Genomic DNA, 22269 nt, shown 5'->3' on the forward strand with positions numbered 1-22269 from the left:
TAATTAATTACAAATAATCAGCGTCTTTCGCTCCCTTTCCTTTCTTCCGCTCCCAATGACTCACTTTTCTTTCTCTTCCTCCTTCGCTGTTTCTTATTTTTTCTCTCCTTTTTGATCTCTGGCTCTTTCATTTTCTGTGTTTCTTTCTCTCTATTTCTCTCCTTCTGTCCAAATAGCCTCAGGTAAAATAGCAGCAAAGTGGGTCTAGTTTCACCCGCCCTACCACCACCAACAACCCATCTTTGACTTTCTGTCCTCCAAGCGCAGTGATTAATGCAGGGTCTTAAATTAGGCGTGGGAGGATTTGCCAATGCTGGACACGCACTCAGCACAGCTAGCAGACACACACTAATAGTATCTGCTGCTAATCTATGACTGCTTACATGGATGGGCTCTTCCTCAAATGCCACAGCAGAGCATTGTCGTTATAGACTAGCAGTCTGATCCCTCGTATCAGATGTAAGAAGACTGATGGAGGTTAATAGGCCGTGGGCTGCTGCACGTAAGAGGAAGGAAAAGTTTTAGATGTACTGAAGTTAGCCACAGATGGCCCCAGTGGTTATATAAAGTAAACGGTTAGCAGTCAAGACAATTTAGGGAATATCTTACTTTGACAATGTGATGCTTTTAGGTGAAAAAGTATGTAAGGGCATTGTGGAGAATGCAGGGAGAGATTATTGAAAGGCTGGAAAGTTACACTAATGGATATCAGTTGGACAGAGGATGGATTTCTTTGATAAAAAACATTTGAATGATTAATTCAACACCATTTGAATGCAGGGATTGTTGTTTTGTAATAGATTAAGGTACAACAAAAGTCACTGGTGACAGATTTGAAAGTCTGACTACTCAATTTTGCTGACTTGTAATTTATAGTAATATTACTTGTTCTCAGATTTCAGCTATTCAGAAAATTATGCAATATTGCAAGGTCAAAAGTCATTGTTTTTTGTTTTTTTTTAATGTTAAAAAGTTTCCCCAGTGAGCACCAAATGATTGAATGAGTGATTTCAACATTGAAATTTGGTGGAAAACCAGGTGAAATTGGGTCAGTCTGTCCTAGACCTCTTTTCAACCATTTTTCAACAACAACTAGCATGATGATTGTAGTGGAATTTCTCCACAATTATTTTGCATTAGTTTTTGAAATCCCATCTGTTCTGAGGTGTAATTTCAACACATTCTTATTCCTTACACAAAAATCTTAATGCTGAGATTTATTGTCTCTGTGATGCTAACAAGAAGGTTCAGAGCTGTTCAGGGTCATTTTTGAAACAAAGCAGTTTCAAACATTACCCACAAGTAGAATCAGTGTTTTCAAGACTATATGTTTCATACATTTTAACAGATGTTCTCCTGTGTTTCCAGGTCACCTTTGAGCAACATAAAGAGAATCTGTCTCGTATGTTCACTCAGTACCAGCGTCAGGAGTCCGCGGGCTCTCTGAGAACCATTTCTGGTGTCAGCCAGAGCTCGGAGACCACTGAGTGTGAAAACGGGCCGCCTGCGGAGGAGACTCCCCCTTCTACTGTCATTGAGCTCACAGTGGACGAGACTTCCCAGAAGTCCCCTGACTTAGCATCTGGTTCCACCATCACGTCCAGCCCACTGGATGCTACAAATGAACAGGGACAGGCATCCATCACTGTGTCCAACATCCTTGCCAGGGCTGAAGAGGAAGAAGAGTCTTCCAAAGGTAGCTCAGGCATTGAGAAGAAGACTGAAACCTCTGTGACACAGATAAATAATCAAGATGAACAGAGTGGAGAGACCAGCAAGGAGGAATCTGTGACTGAGGCTTCAGATGAGCACACAGAAAAGCTTCTGACGACAGGAAGCTACCAGGAAGAAACTGATGACGTGAAGTCAACAGAAGTGGTTGAGGACTCTGCTGCATCATCTGCGAGAGTTGATGCTCAAACGCCTCTAACAAATGATGAAAAACCTGAGAGTGAATCCAATAAGGGGGAATCATTAAACTCCATGACGGAAGACTCTTTGAATGAAACAGATACAGAGGTACCAGTGATTTCAGAACAAGAAGATAACACCCACCAAACACCAAGTGAGACTGCAGCCTGTGAAGAGAACAGTGAGCAGGTTGGAGCCTCCATCCTTCCAGAAGATCAGGTCGAAGTGTCGTCTGTTAGTAACCAGATCCAACCTAGTGATGCTGATGATGCTTCTGCTGCGGCTGGCAAAGAAGGGGAGACAGGAACAAAGGAGAAGGAAAAACATGAAGATGATGAAGGGAAGAAAGAGGATAAGGAAGGACAGGCGATAACGACAGAAGAAGAAAAAGATGAGAAACAGGAGGTTAGCGTTCAAGAAGTCATTGAAGGAAGTGAAACTGAAGAAAAGCAGGTGTCTGCTTTAGCTGAAACGCCTGATCAAAGTATGACAGAACCAGCAAAGGACGAAGTTAAAGCTGAAGAGTCTTCCACAACCGAAACGGCAGACCCACAGCCCTCAGATACCACACTGCCCTCCACAGCACAGGAGGTTACAACAGTGTCAGACTCCACCTCGCCTAGTCAACCTTCAGGAACCACAGACACCAATGAAGAAGAAACCCAGCCCAGTCCTACAGACGGCAGCAATGCACCCTCCAGCTCCGGCACCCAGAGGAGCTCAGACTCGGTCAACAAGACCAAAGAGATCAAAATTGCCCGACTTGACGTGTCAAACGTGGCCTTAGACACGGAGAGACTTGAATTGAAGGAGACCTCTACAACAGTAAGTGTCTTTTTTTTCTTCTTCTGCTCATTTCGACCTTTTCTTCACAATCTTGTTTGGAATAAATTACTTTCAGTTTCAGCCGTTATCCCTTATTCATTTCCCTTTAGGAGACAAGCCAAGGCCAGCCGGCAGCAGCGGGAGGCTCTTCAGGCCCTCAGAGAGAGAGCAGCTCTTCAGCACCTCGATCCACCATGTTTCGTATCCCAGAGTTCCGCTGGTCCCACATGCACCAACGCCTCCTGACTGACCTGCTCTTCTCCATAGAAACAGATGTCCAGATGTGGAGGAGGTGAGGTCAACAATGCGCTGACTCTACCACTTTACGAACCATTTAGCGAACAATCATTTTCTTAATTGATTAATGGAAAAGAGATTTATCGGACATTTAATCTCTTAAACAAGTAATGAACGTGTCAGAAAGAGTTCTAAAGTCTTTGTTTTGCAAATGGGAAATTTAACAGTTTTCCTGATTATCGCTTTCATCTTGTCTGTGTGCATAGGAAAAACCTAATGTAAGAATTATTTATATGCCACGCTTTAAAACTAAGATTTTTTTTTTTTACTCATTATAAGACAAAAACATATATTGCCAAAAAATTACAGTACCCACAATCTTTACCGTACTACAGATAACATTAAACTCAAAATCAAGTCCTGCAGGATGTTTTATAATTCATGCTTTATTCATGGAAGTTTATTTATAGAGCATTCATACATAAAGCAATTCAAATTGCTTTACCGAGTTAAAAGAGAAAAATCTATGATACTAATAGCATTAAAAGACACATAGAGCAAAAATATGACACACAAGATCCACACAAGATTCAAACCAAACAAAGACATTTGAAATGAAGCAGAGGTAAGATATTAAAAATACTAAATATATTGAAATATCCTCAAACTGTTGAGAATGTAAAGATAGGGCATGAAGGATATTTTTATCCTCGAATATTAGCATGTAACGACAAATACCGTTAAATGATGAGTGGAGTTGTGAAAAGTCTGCTCTGTTTTAATGCCACCATTTTATTTTGAGCGCCAAGACATGTTTCACTTTAAATTGTTTGATTTGTCGCTCCTATTTCTAAGAGGTTTATTCTTTTTTTTTTAAATTCTTTTTCCTCTCAGTCACTCCACAAAGACGATCTTGGACTTTGTGAACAGCAGTGAGAATGTGGTGTTTGTCCACAACAGCATACACCTCATCTCCCAAGTGGTGGACAACCTCATCATGGCTTGCGGAGGCATTTTACCTCTGCTCTCTGCTGCCACCTCCTCCTCTGTGAGTGTGTGTGTGTGTGTGTGTGTGTGTGTGTGTGTGTGTACTTAACCATGACTGTGTATACATATAGTTGGATGGCTCTAATCCAAGGAAGTTATTCATCCACATTGACCTTTCCCAATCACATTAGCCGGCAGTTAGCTGCCTCGTAACATCGTTAGGTTGTTGTTGTGTTGTCTGGGTTTAGTGATCGAGGCTCTCTTATGTGATTCTTTCACTTCACTGGCCTCTCTAAGAAACTGATTGATGTACAATTTTATTATCATTCAATGTCATTCAGATGTTCTGTAACCAAATTTCACACTAATAGTAACTAAATCTCTTTTGTGTAATTAGACATTCTTATTTTAAATGCACCCCTCTCAGGATTTGTTTTTATAAGAGTAGTTATTACACGGCTTAAAACCAACATTTAAATATTTGATGCATTTAATCCAAATTTCAGATATATTTTAACATGAGCGACATCTTTGATTTTGTATTAATGAAACCTTACTCCTGTACAGTAAATGTGACCATGACCTACTTCATACTTAATTGAGAGAGTTTTTGTTTTCATGTTGTTCAAATTTTAAGACACAGCCAGACATAGTTCTACTTACTTACAGTACTTCTATATAGCTAATCGCCTCTAACATGGAATATGTTGTATGTGCTGGCACAACAATGAATTCATAGAAATAAGATAAACTAGTTTCACTTCTTTGATTACTTGTCAAAGTCGTTTCTGTCTAATTTTTCCTCTTCTCTACTCCCAGCATGAACTGGAGAACATTGAACCATCCCAGGGCTTGACAATTGAAGCCTCCATCACCTTCTTGCAGCGCCTCATCAACCTGGTGGATGTTCTCATCTTTGCCAGCTCGCTGAACTTCACTGAGATAGAAGCAGAGAAAAACATGTCATCAGGAGGCATCCTCCGGCAGTGCCTTCGCCTTGGTATGCACACTTGATTCCTTCCTTTTTGCTGATTTTTTTTTTTTTTTTAAAGGAAGATTTCCTTACAAAGCTCTTTTATATCAACTCATCCATTATTTCCCATGTCGGTCCTTTTATTTTATTTCTTGAAACCTGCATTTATTTCTACTCATCTGTGACTCTTCTCTGAATTCCATCTTTTATCTCCTCCTTTTACCAACTCCTCTGTCCTCCCCTGTTCATTGATCCAGCTCATATCAGCTCATGTTAGCCTCAGTCATGGCTCCCTGTAGCCTTTTTGACCCTCCCTCCTGTATTCCCTCCTTCTCTCCTGCCCACTTCCTCTGCTTCTCCAGCCGCCGCCTTTCATTCCCTCGCCTCCTTCACTCTGCTCGTATCAGCACTCTCTTATCTTGTTATTATAACCCCACTGCATGGCAACACTCTAAAATGGCTGCTATCATGATATAGTGAGCTCTGCATAATGGCCTTGGCTGTACTGAAGTGCACCGTAGCCTGAGGCCTTTTTTTCCCCAGCCTTCTGTTCCAGGCTATTACTGTTTCCTCTGACAGCATCAAAAGCCAAGCCATGCTCCAGCTGAATAAAAGATACTGAAATTCGTACATTATTTATTTTATGTGGTGCACCTTTTCTGCAAACATGGATCAAGACAGCATACACACACTCAGCGTGGAAGTGCAGCAATACTTTCTACACTGATTTCAATAATTTCTTCATGCTAGGCTCCATATGAGTAACAATGCATACCCAGGTATCAGTTTTTGCTTTTAAATACTCATTGCAGTGTATGTTAGGAACAAAAGGGCTTTGAAAATGCTAACTTGTTTCCCTAAAAGCCCCCCCCCATCCTCCAGATATTATCCAACTACCTCTGCTGATATGGGGGTTTTGCAGGAAAGTGATGCCACCGTACTACAGGTCCTGTTTTAGAAAGCGACCGTTATGAAATGAATATTTGATGAGGTATGCGCTCCCCATTGCTTCCACCTAATCTGATTTTGGAAGACTTTAACAAGGTTTTAGCATCTCCAGCACTCCGTCCCCCCCCCCTCTCGTTTTTTATAAATGGTTGTATGAAAGAGTAGTCCTAATGGAAAAAGCGAGCCCATTTCCAGACGGAATAATTCCCTCTTTCGTAATCTAAATGGCTCAGAGTTCACATTTGTCAGTTGTCAGGGATACAGTGCAAGAGGAAGGGGGGGGGGGGGGGTCCCCACAGAGAGGCTGTACATTAGATTACAAATGGTTAAGTGTGCCAGTTTTAAACAAACCCAAAGTTGCCGTACAGAATATTTGTTGTCCTTTTTTTTCTTTTTGGTGACAAAGAACTCATCTTGCTGCCTACTCAGCATGTACACAACCGGGCAGTGTCATTTGTTATGGGACCTGCACACAGTGGGTGTGATTCAGGAGCGCACCCTTGCACTGTGACCTTGAGGGGTAGAGGTGGAACAGGGAAGAGTGAGCGGTGCTGCCAGAGTTGGCCAGTGCACTGACCTTGACATGGCCCCACTTTTTCTTCTCTTTTTTTTTTGTCTGTCTCAGCTCCTCTTGCTGTGGTTTCCTCGGATTGTGAGCTGAATTCTCACAGTAATGTTCGTTTTTACCCCCATTTTGCTTTAGATGCCTTCTCCTTTGAGAGTCCTCGACATTATGCTGCTAGATATTTATATATGAAGACCTTTTTATTTTATACAAGATCACTTAATGTGTCTCTCTTTGATCCTCCTCAGTGTGTGCTATGGCTGTGAGGAACTGTCTCGAGTGTCAACAAGCCCAGTTTAAGTATGGCAAAGAAGGCTCAGCACACAGCTGTACAGCCATGCCCAATTCTGCATCTGCACAGGCAAGTATCACAAACCACCTCATTTTATTTTCCTTAACTCCTTCTTCTGTTTTATTTTCTCCTGTTTAAATGTTTTATTTCTCTCAAAAATGGCAAAAAGTACTTCAATTTCCTCTCCTCTTATGCAGGTTGCTCTTTTTTTTAGCCACATCTTCCTTTGCCCTTGTCTATTACTTCAAAGCAAACCAGGGAGAGCTGTGTCCTTTGTCCTGCTTACCAACAACCAAGTGTTATTGCATTAGCTCACATCTTATTGTATTACCACACTGGCTGATATTTGTGACTCTAGACACGGCCTTTTGTCATTGGCCCTTGGATTTGATACAGTGTCTTCCAGTAAAGTCATGTTGTTCTTCCCTGAACCGGGTGTTAACGCTCATTTATAATGCAGTGGCTCCATAGAAAAGCCATTATGTTAAGGACATGATCCCAGGAGGGATGGCTTCCCTAAGCTGTGAAACCTGACTCTGCTCCAGGACGTGCTCATAGATTAATAAATGTCCTTATTGGTGTAAAAATACATGTGTTGTTTTGCATTTCAGTCGGAAACAACACTAGATTTCCGGTGGTAATTGTTTGATTTTCACACATGCCTGCAGAGTCCTGTGGATGCTGTGACAGGTGGAATGTCACCAATCAGAGACCTGGACCGACTCCTTCAGGACATGGACATCAACCGCCTCAGGGCCGTCGTCTTCAGGGATATTGTAAATTATACAGAAAACACATTCATGTAACATACGAACATTGCACAAATTTTAAAAATGCTCCTAGAACTTCTTACTTTTTTACTGCTCTCTGAAGGACACAACTACAGAGATCGTTTAGTGTTTGTTGTTTGTTTCAGGAGGACAGTAAGCAGGCCCAGTTTCTGGCTCTCGCCGTTGTCTACTTCATCTCCGTGCTCATGGTGTCAAAGTACCGCGACATCCTGGAGCCGCACAACGACAAGAAACACCCTCAAAGATCCCAGTCTTCGAGAAGCACAGGTACACAGCCGTTTCAAAGAATACAACCGTCTGAAATATTTATTTTCTTATCCAAGGTCTTCTTTATTGATGGTTATAATGATAAGATACTAGTAACAGGGAGAATTTGTCAAACCCAACCCACCCAGACATGAAAAAACACAAAAAGACAAAAGAGAAGATCACAGAAGCTGTGCACTGAATTATGGATGGATAAAGTATTCATCACTGAAGACCATACAAAGAAAGCAAAGATAGTCAGTCAGTAAAAGCAGGAGATATTTATCTTAATGGAAGGTAACAATGCTGTATAATCCACAGGCTTCTAATGTCTTCCTGCTTTCTCCTCTGAATAAAAAGCCCTGTTTGGTGTATTTACAATCTCTTTTCATCTTGACCCGACTTTATTTTTAAAAGTTATTTCTTTTGAGAATGTTAAGTACATGTAGTTTTGCTCTACACAGCATTAAACCAAAGTATGAGGGGAAAAAAAAGGCAAAGATTTAAGAAAGACTGAAGACATGAACAGCATTTAGTGCAGCAGAATTTAAATTTGTATGGTTCATTATTGTATGGTTTCTAGATATAAAGAAGCTTGTGATTCATAGTTTATGAGGCGTGTCTTCATTCCTCTCATTTCTTTCTTTTTGTCTTATTTCCTCTTAGATAGCGGCGCCATTTCTGGAGGTCTAGAAGTGGAGAACGGCGTCTCTCTCCGGCGGTATGATTCCGGTATCGGTGATGACCACACCTCGACCGCCGCTAGCGAGGCAGACCTTTCATCCTCCGGCGTGACTCACGGCCCGGACGCCATCTCCGAGGCCTTGTCCACGCTTTCCTCTGAGGTCAGACCTTCTCTGCCCGCTGATGCAAAAGGCAAGAACGTGAAGGACATCCTGCGCAGCCTTGTGAGCTCTCAAGGCGATGACCTCATGGTGGACCCAAGTCTGCTGCCACCAGCTTTTCTTGGAGTTGCAGGCGATGCGGCCAGAGATTTACCGCAGATCAGCTCATTTGATAGGTGAGGAGTTAAACGGGGGTTAAACACAAGTCGATATATATGCAGTATTTTCTTATTCTATTTATAGTAGAGCATATGGTTTTGCTCTGCAGGATTGTGGGAAAAATCTGGGTAAAAAATCCTCCCTTCGTCGACATGAGAGCAGCTCCATGACAGCTCCATCACTTTCTCAAGAGCCCACATGGTGTTTATATGCCTGTGATTCTCAAGCTTCATAGTTTTACAGTTTCATACATATTATCCCAACATAACTGCAGGGAACATTTGAAAGTCAGACCTTGAAGACATGTCAGCTTGGTATCCTCAGAGGAGGCCTTTGGTGGATCTTGAAAAACATTCTGTAACAAAACCCCCTTTGAACGGGGGGAATCTTAGCCTCCGACTCGTTCCCCCTTTGCATTGTTTTTTTTCCTTTAGCTGTTGATGTATGCCCTCATCCCAAGAAAACTGCATGACAAAGAACGTGTCTTGAGGAAAACAGGAGCCCTGTCTGGGAAGAAGAGACCAAAAGACATAGCTGGCAGGAAGCTGTTTCTTTTCACTGTGTCACTGATATTTAACTACTTTCTTTTTCATCTCTCCTGCTGCATGTCACTCATTGTCTAACATCCAATGTGTTATCTCCCGATTTCTGACATAAAAGCTGCAGAATTTGCATTAACCCTGGAGGTGCAGGGGGTGAACAGTCAGGAGTTAGGCTTCAAAAGCAAACGGGGTACTGGAGCCACAGACTGGCCCAGGTGAGAGAGGACGGTCACCGGTCTGGTTTGCATTTGGAGCGCTGATTCCGAGACAGACGTTCAAACGACAGCAGAGGAAGAAGAGGGTGGGAGACACTCAGAGGGAGAGAAAGAAAGCGATGGGAGAATTGAGTGGAGAGAGGTCTCCATGGGGGTGATGTCAAGTCAAAGTTCTCATGTACTGAAGAAAATATTTCTCCCTTTTTTTTTTTTTCTGCCTCTCACAAACACACTCAGTCGCTCTGCCTGCCCCCCCAACTGTGGGAATTCCACGGCATCTCTGTGATCGCGTGTCTTTATCTGAGGAATGCTTTGTCAGGTCTCAGGGCGCTCCTCATATCAGGGGGATTAGACTGGCTCCTGTCCGCTGAGCACACTCTGTAGGAAGAGAGAGGACGTCAGGAGAGCTGGAGAACATAGACTAACAGCTCGCTGCCTATGGGAGCCTCTTTATGCTGGGCGCACAGACCCAGAGCATACAGCAAACATCTTTCTTTGTAAAAGAGGACATTCTTTTTAAGAGGAAATAAAATACATTATCATAATCATATTACTATCAGTTGAAGCAACAGCATGGTTAAATTCTATTTGTTTTTTTTTTGTTATAATACACACATCCCCTGGAAAAAAATAAAATAACTGATCAAATGATTTCAGCCTCCCACACCCCGTCTTCAGCTTTGGAACCTATGCTCATTGGTTCTTAGAGAAGATACGGCCCCAAATAAATACTTGAATATTTAAATAAAGGCTGATTAAATGTACTCAAACAGCTGAACACTCTAGTTCTTGGGAAGTGAATTTTCAGGGAATAAACTGAGCTTTGACAAATAACTATTCATGCTCGATTTTTGTTCATGGTAAGACAGGAACATGTCACCAATGTAAAGATGCAGCTCATGACTGTGTCCAAGAGTATTTGGACAACAACAACAGTTTATAACAGACATGGGAAAGCAATATCAGGCTTTGCATACACAGGCTGTACTTGTTGATTTGATTTGATAATTGAGTTTAACATAATCAGCCTTCTCTATAAGCCCCTATCTTATGTACGTATATATTTTAGGTACAAGGACAACATACTGGAGTGTCCTACTAGTAAATGTCAAGCTAATTTCCACTCAAAAGATTGTAAGTCTTGTAAAACTTATAGTGTCATCTGGAGAAAAAATATATTTTCATTTTGGAAATTTATAGAAAATTCGGACAATGAAGCTCAGTTTAAGTACTGTATGGTAGATCCTGATCCAGCTGTCATTTTAGTTTGATCATTATCTTACTAAGTTAAATACTCATCCTAAGTTAATGTCAGTTTGAAGGCTACTTAGTGATACATTCACTTGATATTTTCAGAGTTAGTGCGTGCACACACATTTGTTTCTTCTTCTAGATCTCCTCTGCTGCAGACCTCTCTGCCTGAGCTGAGGGATTATTGTTATGCCTCTCGGTCAGATCAGCTCTCTTATCCATATCATTCACCCGCTTTAATCCTTTATTTATTCTCTTATCTAAGTTGACCACTCTTTATCAGCATGCTGTCTCCAGTCCTTACCCTCAACAATTCTACCTTCCATGCATTTAGACATGTTTATTATCATGTTGTAGTGACTTCTATCACTGCTCAGCATCTCCCACTAACCAGTAAGTCTCCCATTGACACCAGTACAAGCCAGAGTTGACATTCTACACTGACGTCTCCTGCCAAAACATGGCAACTTTTTCACTTACCCAGAGGGCTGAATTTATGAGACCAGTTATATGAAAGAAGCTGGGATCGCCCAGATAAAAAAACTGGGGAGCTTGTGGTCAGGGGGTGAAGTATCCCCTCTGATTTATTTGCCATTTGGGACCTGCTGGATTTCTCCCATCCATTTCTCAGCCGTGCCCCTGTTATGACAGCCAGTCTGCAAATATTTGCTGACACTAACCAGAACTAAACAGTGTCATTGTACAAGCCGGTGATTTAGGCTGCATGGTTCAGCAGAATATGTGTGTGTTAGACTTTGGGATATACATGGTGCAGTTGTTTGCATTCCTGGCAGCAGAGTCGACATGCATGTGAGACTTGATGTACAGATGAGTTGTGTTGATGTTGAAGTGTTGTTAATGGGCTGCTTAGGAAGAGGCTAAGCATGTCAGACACAAACACAACTGGAAGAGTGAAGGCTGTTTCCCTCCCTCTTCTAATCCCAATGCATAAACGTGAGCTTCTGTGGATGGAGTATTCATGAACTGTGAATGCACAGGAGGATAAAGAAAAGTTTGTACGCACCTCTTGGTGATCCTGCCCCAAAATGGCAAGCTGCTAATGGTAACCTGTTGATGTTTTGAAAAAAATCATGCATTTGTTTTAGTGTTACGGAGATAGATTATAGCAGCTGTTTATACCCTTTATACATTTCTTCAATTAACTAAATAACTTAACTTTGTTCAGACTGTTAAAAGAGCCTCTTTAGATGTTATTATGTGGATAATCAATCAATCAATCATATAAGAGGGATACTTTCATGTCATAGTGGCACATAAAAGATGTTCAGCCCTGATACCAGCTGGTAACCAAATCACTGTGAAAGAATCAGACTACTAAACAACATAAAGCATTCACTTTTCTATTTTGAGTACTACTTTCCTAGACCCTTTAAAGATATACATACCAACAAAGTAAGAAAATTAAGACTTTAAGTCAGAAAAACAGATGTTATTACCTCCATTGTATGTCTCACATTTTGCAAGACAAACACTGCTTTATGATGTCTGACTTGACAAACTTAATGTCTTAAATGATGTGACTTTTATTCACTGCCCCCTCCATCATCTAATCATTGTTTTATTTGCAAACATCGTGAATACAATGTGTTATTTTGCCAGTACAATGTCCTATTTGCGCACACACTTCCAAACACGCTTGAAAATGAAACGACATCCTTCTTTTCTCATTCACTGAAGCCCTCAGGTCCAAGTTGCTACACGCTCATTAATCACCGATGTCATCAAGGTCATGCCCCTCCAAGACCAGTCATCATAGTCCAATCAGAGCTGGAGAAACTTTATTAGAGCTGATTTAAAAGGAGCACGTTTATGAAAGTGTGTCTGCGTGGACGGTCAGCGATTTACATTTATACATTCGCAGTGCACAGCGATGCGTTAAACAAGGCTGACGCAGGAGATCAAAGCTCTTCTGGGGTGTACACTCCCCTCCCTCACATGTGTCGAGGTCTGAGTTTAACCCTCTTGAGAATGATATTTTTACACGCACACACAAAGACACTTCTGATTCTCGCACTTGTTTTACCTGAAATAGCTGAGATTACTGGAATCACAGTGTTTACTGCACTTATCCATTGTAGGTTAAAGCCTTTAAATAATTCAGCACACACAAAAAGACACACACACACACACGCACACACACACTCAACCCAGGGCTCCTGTTTGTGGGTTGAGTGGGGCCGCTGACGGCTGATTAATCGACTGGGGCGGCCCACTCATGATAAGTGTGGCTAATGACCTGCTGAATAATTCACTGGACCTTTGCTGTGGAACAGATGGAAGGCCAAACACATAGACAGACATGTTCACTGACACACTCGTGCATTTATTTGTACATTCGTATGCATATATTCAAATATTTATAGTCACACACACACACTCTCCCTTCCTCCACACAGCAGGAGTCTCCTCATCTCTCTCCCCGGCTGTTGACACTTAGGGTGCTTCACATCAGCACCGCCCTCGTTTCTGATACCACGATCCAGAACTAGAACCAGAAACTTTTATCTCCACCCTGCCTGGCTATCAATACTGATTACTTTCTGTTCTATCACAACTTCAGTTTGATGTGTCACTCTGGCCCCTCTCAGTGTGTGTTTCCATTTTAAACACGCCTGTCAGGCCCCTTGGCTCTGTGCGCAACTTCTTTTTTTTTTTTTTCTGAAATCAAAGACCCCTCGAAGCAAAGGTCAACTGTCAGAGGTTTAACATTCACAGTAACTTTTAATAGATCTGATCAGCTGCCTTAAATCAGCTGAGAACAGCCTTTGATACTGCAGCCAGGTATCTGTCTGCACCACAGGGATCCAGACCCGACTATCCTCTCGTGTTTGTTTGTGTTCCAGAAAAGCATTCAGACACAACTGATTCATGTGTTAGCGCTGTTGTCTGTAGTTTTTCTATCCGATCTTGTTCATCTCATGTATGCGTGCATATCTTGGTAATCCCGCCGAGGTTTGTGTTTCTGAGAGGTAGCAGTAGCCAATGATTAGCCCCCCGCTCTCCCCCTGTGTCAGCACTGATAAGCAGGGCCAGGCTCTCTTTGATATGGCCAGTGGTCTGTCAGTGTCCAGGCCTTAACTGACAGCTTATCTGCATGCTGCTCTCCTCCCATCTGCTGTTTACCGGACGGGAATTGAACTCCACTCAGTTGTACCACATCACCACTAGAAACGCTGCCTGTTACTGTGCTGGATGGACATCTGAAGGAGCAGTTTTATCAATGCATGCGCAGATAGCTGTGTTAAGAAATTCAAGATAGCTGTCAATGGTTGCAGAAAGCTAAACTTAAACCTACGTGCTCGGGCTTGATATAAAATCCTGAATCACACATTGAAAGGTATTGTCTTTAATCTGATTGTTTTAAATCTAAATATTGAAATTAGGAACCTTAGAAACATTTAGATTGTATTTCCTGCAGGGAAAACAGCAGTTTCATGAATATTTTCTCTTTATTGCAGATGTTTTGCTTTTCATTGCAGATCATTTTATCATGTGCTGTGGCAGTGGAAAACATAAGCCTTGTGTAGAAATAAACAACACAAAATAAAATGTTTGAGACTGTATCAACAATCAAGAGGACTTTTTTTTCTTTAAAAGTCTGATTTATTCTCATGAAATAAGGACTGTGTGGTAAAGAAAATCATTAATAGTCTTATTACTAATGAGTTAGTCCCTCAGATACATGCTTGGTTTTGGCAACATGATTCTTTTGCCCAAACAAAGTGGCCCTCCATTCATATGGAATTTCTGACATACCTGTTTTTTTTAACGTGCATTCTTACAATTAAATTACCAGTAATCATTTATTTTGTGTCTCTACAGAAGTGTCATCGTTGCACCCAAGAAAGCGGGCATGACACCGTCTCCAGGCACTTCCGCTCCCACTCCCGTCCCAGCAACCGCTGCGGCTTCTGTGTCTGGCGGGACACCTATCGACAGCGTAGCTGTGGTATCTTCTGGAGATGCCTCCCAGAGCACCTCTGCAGAGTCTGCAGCAAGTGCGTACACACACACGCACACACGCACACACGCACGCACGCACACACACACACACACACACACACGCACACAAGCGCGTACACTTGCACAGAGACAGAAAAGCTTTAATATAAGAAGGGCATTGTTTGTGTGGGAGCATGTTAGTCTTTGCCTGTGTGAGCTTGCTATGACAACATCAATATTTATTGAGAGCTTTTGCTCCTCTGTGTGTTCGGCACAATAATTCTGCTGAACTTGTACAATACAATCCAGTTATCAAAGGCTTAAGGAGACATCTTTCCAGTAGCAGAGATGAACTCATTTAACAGAAACTCCTAGAGCAGCAATCATTTTGGCTTTATGAGATTAGAGTTTATAAAGGTAAAATACTTTAGAATAATAAAATATACTAAATAATGATGATTGCTTTTGGAGATGCTGATGGAAAAATTATTTTCTTTTCCTACTATTAGAAATATTATACTTGGGTAATTGGAGATACCAGGATGAATTAAGGTGTATCAATAAAATAACATATTGAAGTAATACCATTTTATTGCAACTTTACGAGCAAAGCAACTCTCATTCAGCAGGGACAGTAAATCATGATAGGAGGGATCCTTTGTCACCTTTTTGCATGTGTGAATGTGATTAATGGAGTAGGAGGGTCTACAGTATGTGAGTTTAAGAGAGGAGGGAGTAAAATAGGATGTCATTTGTGTGTTTTAAGGAGATTGTGAATTAGTCGTAAAATCAGGTTAGAGAGTGTATATGTGAATACCTGCGTGTGAATAATATCTGTTAAAGCTGTTAGCAAAATGGTGCTGCGTGTCAGTTAGCGGAGTTGAGTAAATACGCTTTGTGAGCGCGCGTGTGTTTTTAGTGGGGCAGTGGGAGGACTAATGGAGACGTCCATTTACTCCTCTTTGTTTGAAGGAGCTACTTCAGCTCGAGAGGGAGACTCTCACCAGGCCCACATGGCGCTGCTTAACACCTTACACACGCACACACACACACTCACACTCACACGCACACACATATGCACACACATTCCAGCCCACATTGCACTGTCTGTCATTCCTAAAGAGTTATCCCTGCTCGGAGACTGTCCCGGCTGGAAAAACAAGCCCACTGAAACACCAGAGGAATCCCCTCCTCCATATTCAGCTGGGCATTAGCTTATTTATGAGCCACAGGGAAGTGAATTTACTGCCAGATCAATCAAACACGGACTTTGTACCTTGTCTTTTGAATGAAGTCGTAAAGCACCTTTTAGTCCTATAATGAAACGGTCACAAAAAACAACCCAGAGGGGTAAAATGGAATGTAATGACTTAATGAGTGAAAACAGTTCGTAAAAAAAAGTTTTTTTAAATTTTATTTATTTAACATTCATACAGGCTTAAAACCAATTCAAAACTAAATATTTAATACTATGCAAGTCTTTGATTTATGGCTGAACTTTAAAAAAAAATGATCTCATTATTTAAGTATGACAGCAGCTGAAACATTACCAGTCTTTCAGTGCAACATTTAAAGGTTTCCATCTTGAAAACCTCTGAATTGTAAATTGATAAGGAAGATGTATTGTGCACTGACTGCATCATACCACTATCTAACCATAAAATTATACCCCCACTTGCCCCGTTTGACCATAAATTCCCCCCGTTCTATACATTTGTATACATTGTGTGTGTGTGTGTGTGTGTGTGTGTGTGTGTGTGTGTGTGTGTGTGTGTGTGTGTGTGTGTGTGTGTGTGTGTGTGTGTGTGTGTGTGTGTGTGTGTGTGTGTGTGTGTGTGTGTGTGTGTGTGTGTGTGTGTGTGTGTGTGTGTGTGTGTGTGTGTGTGTGTGTGTGTGTGTGTGTGTGTGTGTGTGTGTGTGTGTGTGTGTGTGTGTGTGTGTGTGTGTGTGTGTGTGTGTGTGTGTGTGTGTGTGTGTGTGTGTGTGTGTGTGTGTGTGTGTGTGAGTTTGTGTGTAGCGTCTTATTCCTGTCCAACATCCAGACTAATAACAGAGTTCTTTGGTTTCTCCCTGCAGCAGGCGGCCAGGTTCCAGCCAGCGCTAGCCTGCCATCTGTCCCCCCACTCTCCCCTGTGACCCAGAACACAGCCCCCAATATGAGGTGATTCATCTTCTTTTCTCCATCTCTCTCTCACACACATGCATACACCCAAGCATACAGAGTCAGCTTTTTATACACATAATATAAAAACAGCCAGTTTTATGCACCTATTGTTGATATTTCTTGATATATTTCAAAGTTGCTGCCAAGTGCACTCACTGTTTTGTGTTTTTGTGTTGTTTGAATACATCTCCAGTATCTCAGAGCGTCTGGAGCATGCTCTGGAGAAGGCTGCTCCTCTACTGAGGGAGATCTTTGTGGACTTTGCGCCCTTTCTTTCTCGGACTCTCCTTGGCAGCCATGGACAAGAGCTCCTTATTGAGGGCACAAGTAAGATCCGGTCAAGATCCAGTTTTTTGAAAAAAGGTTACACATTTACTCGCTGCATCGTCGTAGACCCTGAAGAACGATGCGTCTTACTTAATTGTTCCCCTCATGAAAATGTAATATCATCTTCATGCTGTTGTGCATCTAATACTTTGATGAGTGTGCGTTGAGCCAAGAGCTGCTAGTCGTGGTGAAGGTTTCTAGGGGTCCGGGTCAGAGGCCAGGCCACTAATAGCAGTGTTTGGGATGTCTGCTGCCACCAAACAAAATGGAAAGTTGATTGATAGCTGCATGGGGGCCTGACAAAAAGGCAGGGGGAGGTGTGTGTGTGTCTCCTTGCATGAATGTGTGATGGTGCATGTGTCATATGAAGAGCAACGGTAAAAGACCAAAGGCTACTCCGCCGTCTTCCCGTCTGTGCAGCAGACTCTGGACACTTTAGTGGCCCCCTGCCCTCTAAAAGCCCAGGGCTCGCCATGAGGGATCAATGGGACATATGCTGGCCAAGTCGGGCCTGTAATACAAGGCCCAAATATGTATTAGTTTACAGTAACATCATGTCGGCTCATTAGGGCCATCAATACTATCTGTGCCTTGCAGATGGCTCAGGGTTAGGTCATCTTTGTGTATTTCGGTGTGTGTGTAGCACATACTTATTTCCACAAGTACTACGGAAATACATTTTATTTATTTTTTTGTCAAATTGTGATAATATTCAGTACTTTTTGATGCCACATGTTATAAAATTTTACAATTTCTGTTATTTAAATGATCAATAGAACCATTGAGTACCAAAGCTTTATAAAAAATTACAGATCTTCAGCCATGTTTTTTAACCCAAATCTTCCACTAGCGAAAGAGGCAGCACTGTCCTATTTGCACAAACATGTGGGCAATGTTTTTAAACGTTGCCAACGTCTTGTGCAATTGAATAAGTGTGCAGGAGTTCGCCTGCAATTTTTGGTAATGAAAATAACAAAATATTACCCAATATTAAATGCCTAAGATTTTAAATTTTGTTCCTCTGGTAAGGTATTGATGTCATTTGATTTTTTGATTTTTTTACCGGTATCAAATATAAGCCAAAATTTATTGTGAAATTTCCATTTTTTTCACTGACTTTTCCTTCTTATTCCTCCAGGCCTGGTGTGTATGAAGTCCAGCAGCTCCGTGGTGGAGCTCGTCATGCTTCTGTGTTCACAGGCAAGTCTGGCATCTATATCTTTTTCTGCCCCCCTGTCTTCCTCCTCTGATTTATCAGGCTCACCTTGAGTGCAGTAAATCCACAGCCCAGAGTGGACAGTGAGCCATCCGACCGCCTTATCTTCCCCTCCACACTACCTCGTCTGCCTTTTGCACGTTCGCCTCAACAATCCTAAGCGAGGGCAGAGAAACCGGAGAAAAGGCATCTCTGGCTGCAAATATTGGTTTGAGGGTCAAGGGTGGCCGACCTGTCCACGTCACCTTTGGCCCTTGTGGCCTGGCCAAACTGATGAGGAGGGATAATGTAGATTTGATGGTGCTTTGCATTGATTATCTCTCTGGGCTCTGTTATCTTGTGGGTGTTTTGTTGCCAAGTTTATTTAGCTGCTGCTGGATTCATGAATACTAATTCAGGGATCATAAGCAGGCGTGGGCAGATCGATGATCGGGGATGTCAATAGATCACTCCAGGATGGCTGATTAGCATTAAGAGACACAAAGCTACTGAAGGCTATTAAGTTACGGTGTGTTAACCAACATATAGTGCACGCTCTACTTTGCATCTCTACCTACAGTAAATGCGACTGTGTGTGTGTGTGTCTGTTCTGTCTAATGCTCTTGTTTTCATGGTATAGCAAACAAAAAAACACAAACACATCCTGAGACAAGGACAACAGATAATAACTCCCCTCCGGCCCTATTTGTCTGCGTCTTTCTTTACCATTTAAAACAACTCACGGAAACAAAGATCTCCAATAATACAAAAACACATCTGATTAATGACGCCTCCCTCACCACTGCGCTTGGCTTTTTTAAATTTTTTTATCAGCTTTATTTTCAAAAAGAAAAAGCACCCGTCATCTTTACCCCCCCTCCACTGTCTCCTCCTTTTTAACCCCTAACCAGTTTGGTTCCCATTATTCACTTTGCTTCTTCTCTAAAAAGGTAATACAGTCAGATTACACATCTGTTTGGATGTCATGAGCCACGCATAGATTTGTGCCAGAGGGACACCGGGAGGGGAACGTGAGCCCTTTAATGTCCACAGACGAAGGAGTAGCCAGAGTGTGAGCTAGATAGAAAGGCAGAGAGAGAGAAGACTGACAGGCTCTAATGCACCTATTTGTCATATCTGTCAGGGTGTTGTTTAATGCTAATCTAATCAAAGGCAGAATCTTGGTGATTGCTCTGCTGCATGGCTCATACCTCAAGTCCCCACACACACACACACACACACACAGTCTCACACACACACACACACACACACACACACTCTCTCTCTCTCTGTGTACGAACCAAGGATTGGCTAGCATAGTGTTGATTGCTTCAATAAATCATCCAACCAAATTCTCTCACTGCTAATGCAAATGTAATTTTATTGTTGTGTAAAGGGAGAAAGGAAAGGGGTTGGTGGGGGGGTGGGGGTGGGTGGAGCGCGGGGGATACGCTGCTTTCCACTGGGGAGAATAAAGGGGGGGGGGGGGGGGGAACAGGGACAGACTTTCCTCTGGGCTAAATTACAATGTATAATTATTAGTGTGTTTGTTCTCCTTGTGGGGCAGTGAGAGTGAGCCAGCGCTGTGATTGATGACGTTATTTAGCAGACTTTGCTGGGCCCTCTGGCACAGGAAGCTCTCAATCCACTCACAGGAAGAACCTTTGTGGCCATCTTGTAGCTCCTTTCCTGCATTTAAGCTAACCAGCTGTAGGAGCGGATGAAGATGATTTTGATTGATTTTTCTCTTCCCCCCCCTCTCACCACCAGTCCTGCACCTTCATCCCAAATGTGATGCGATACCATCTCTTGTGAAATTTTAATTAATTTCCCCAGCTTTGAGATGGAGTGGAGCTGGGGTGAAGGGTCAGGAGGCAAGGGACCGCAGAGCAGTTTTTAATCAGGGATCCTCTGAAAGTCGCATTGGCCACCACATCACCTTGGCATTGAGGAGGGGATTGTAAACCGCTGTTTGATAGTGCCCCGATTTCAAACAACTACAACAGTGCTCCTAATTAAAGGACCATTTTGATCAGACATTAACTGTTGGGGTGGCGAGACAGCTTGTTCTCCACTCTTATATTGATCCTCACAGACTGCTGAATATACAAAATGAGGATTAATGATCATCATATACTGTAGCTCCAACAGAGTCTGCTTCTAAATGCAGAGGGAGCTGACAACTACTGTATCTGCACCTGCATTATTTTCAATCAAAGATGTACTGTGTTTAAGACTTTATATTTTGGTATTAGAAGTCAATAAGCACAAGTTGAGATGTTTAGATTGTTTTGCTTGAATAGCAGTACAAAATAATAATGTAGGACAATGCAAAACCATCAAATATTCTCATTAAAGAACCTGGAAGTAGAGATTTTTTTGGCGTTTAAATTAAATCAGAGTTGCTTAAGAGCCACTCGTTTTACTGTATTCTAAGTAACATATAAATCATGTTATATTTTATATTATTAGATAACAATATTTACATTTATGGGCAATGATACAAGCATGAAGTAGCATTTTGCTTCTCTTTTGTTATAACACTCCCTTGACAACTTTCAACTGTTGTCATTTTCCTCCCTGTCCTTTAAAAAGCTCAGATAAATATGGTGCTAGTTTTGCAGTCATTAAGGCTTTAAGTTCTTTGAAATGTTAATACCAAGACTTGTAGGTTATTGAATGTGATTGCTGCCTAGTAGCTTTTGCATATTATATAAAACATATTTTCTCTGGCCAACCATGTTCATTTAGGGTCTTGCATCTAAAGAACCGCTCTCCTCCTCTCCCCCCCCCTCCGATGCCCCTCATATGCCTTGACATGCTCACTCTCCCTCTCACCCTCTCACACTTGTTTGTGCCCATCTTTTGTCTTGTTTACAACCAGGGTGCCGTTTCCTGGGTGCACTTCTTCAAGTATCTTCCACCCGAAACATCTGATTAATAAATAATGCGCTGGGACGAGAGGAAGAGCTCTTCCTTTTTGCGCTCGCTGCCGTCTGTCCAGCGCTTTGAGAAATCATCTCATCGGTTACTGGACAGTCTGCGATGAGCAGAGGCCCATAAATCTCCTCAGTAGCTGCATTTGTGTCCTGTAGATCAGCCATTATTGTCCGGCCCCTCTGTCAGCCCATCCATCGTACTGCCATTTATCAGAAATGCTTCCTGTACCTGGACTGGAAGGAAGGAGGAGAGAGAGATAGAGAGAGAGAGAGGAGTGGGGTGGAGGGGCTTTGGTTTCATGATGGTCAATCCCAGATAGGACAGACTGCTCCTCTGCACACATCAACAGATATACCTTAAGCTAAGCATGCTTCAGAAATATACTGCATGTTAAACATACTTATTTTACATATAAAGAAAATGCTTTTCTTCTTTAATATTTATTTTACTCTTGAACTGTCAAGCCAAGAAACCACTCTTTTCACCTACCTCAAATGGTGATTAGAAATGCAAATACCTTTGCTCATGCCATAAAGCCATATGTTGGGTTGCTAATGCTAATTAGCATTGTGTGCATTGTATATTGGTATGATATTATGGCATTAAGGTTATGTTATGATTGCAATTATCAAACAGATTATCCAGCCCCACTGTGTTTGGACAGCAGCAGAATACTCACTATACTCTACTTTGACAAGAAAAGACATTCACTGTTAAGTGTTAGTGTGTTATGTTATTTTAGATCAAGTGGTTTGTTAAACTTGGGTAGCTGGTGCACTGAGCGGGATAATCTCTTAATAATACTTCAATGACATCAATGTTAACTCGCTAATCCTCTGACCACATATTATCATATGTTTCCCAGCCAGTCTCCCCAGAGTTAACCTGTTAAA

General features: G+C 42.0%; 1 protein-coding gene across 4 annotated transcripts in view; it reads left to right on the top strand.

The window, feature by feature from the left end:
• lrba (LPS-responsive vesicle trafficking, beach and anchor containing) overlaps positions 1–22269 on the top strand; it is a 187996-nt gene that overhangs the window by 50765 nt on the left and 114962 nt on the right. For all 4 annotated transcript variants that reach the window (XM_061057010.1, XM_061057019.1, XM_061057038.1 and 1 more), the window contains exons 22-33: positions 1369–2736; positions 2847–3028; positions 3868–4021; positions 4780–4960; positions 6695–6807; positions 7407–7514; positions 7655–7796; positions 8442–8796; positions 14631–14806; positions 16827–16911; positions 17108–17241; positions 18380–18441. In XM_061057010.1, the coding sequence (XP_060912993.1) occupies positions 1369–2736; positions 2847–3028; positions 3868–4021; positions 4780–4960; positions 6695–6807; positions 7407–7514; positions 7655–7796; positions 8442–8796; positions 14631–14806; positions 16827–16911; positions 17108–17241; positions 18380–18441 (3060 nt within the window). The remainder of the gene's footprint in view (positions 1–1368; positions 2737–2846; positions 3029–3867; positions 4022–4779; positions 4961–6694; positions 6808–7406; positions 7515–7654; positions 7797–8441; positions 8797–14630; positions 14807–16826; positions 16912–17107; positions 17242–18379; positions 18442–22269) is intronic.

The sequence above is a fragment of the Labrus mixtus genome, chromosome 2 (genome assembly GCF_963584025.1).
Source record: "Labrus mixtus chromosome 2, fLabMix1.1, whole genome shotgun sequence".
In the NCBI taxonomy this organism is placed as follows: domain Eukaryota; kingdom Metazoa; phylum Chordata; class Actinopteri; order Labriformes; family Labridae; genus Labrus; species Labrus mixtus.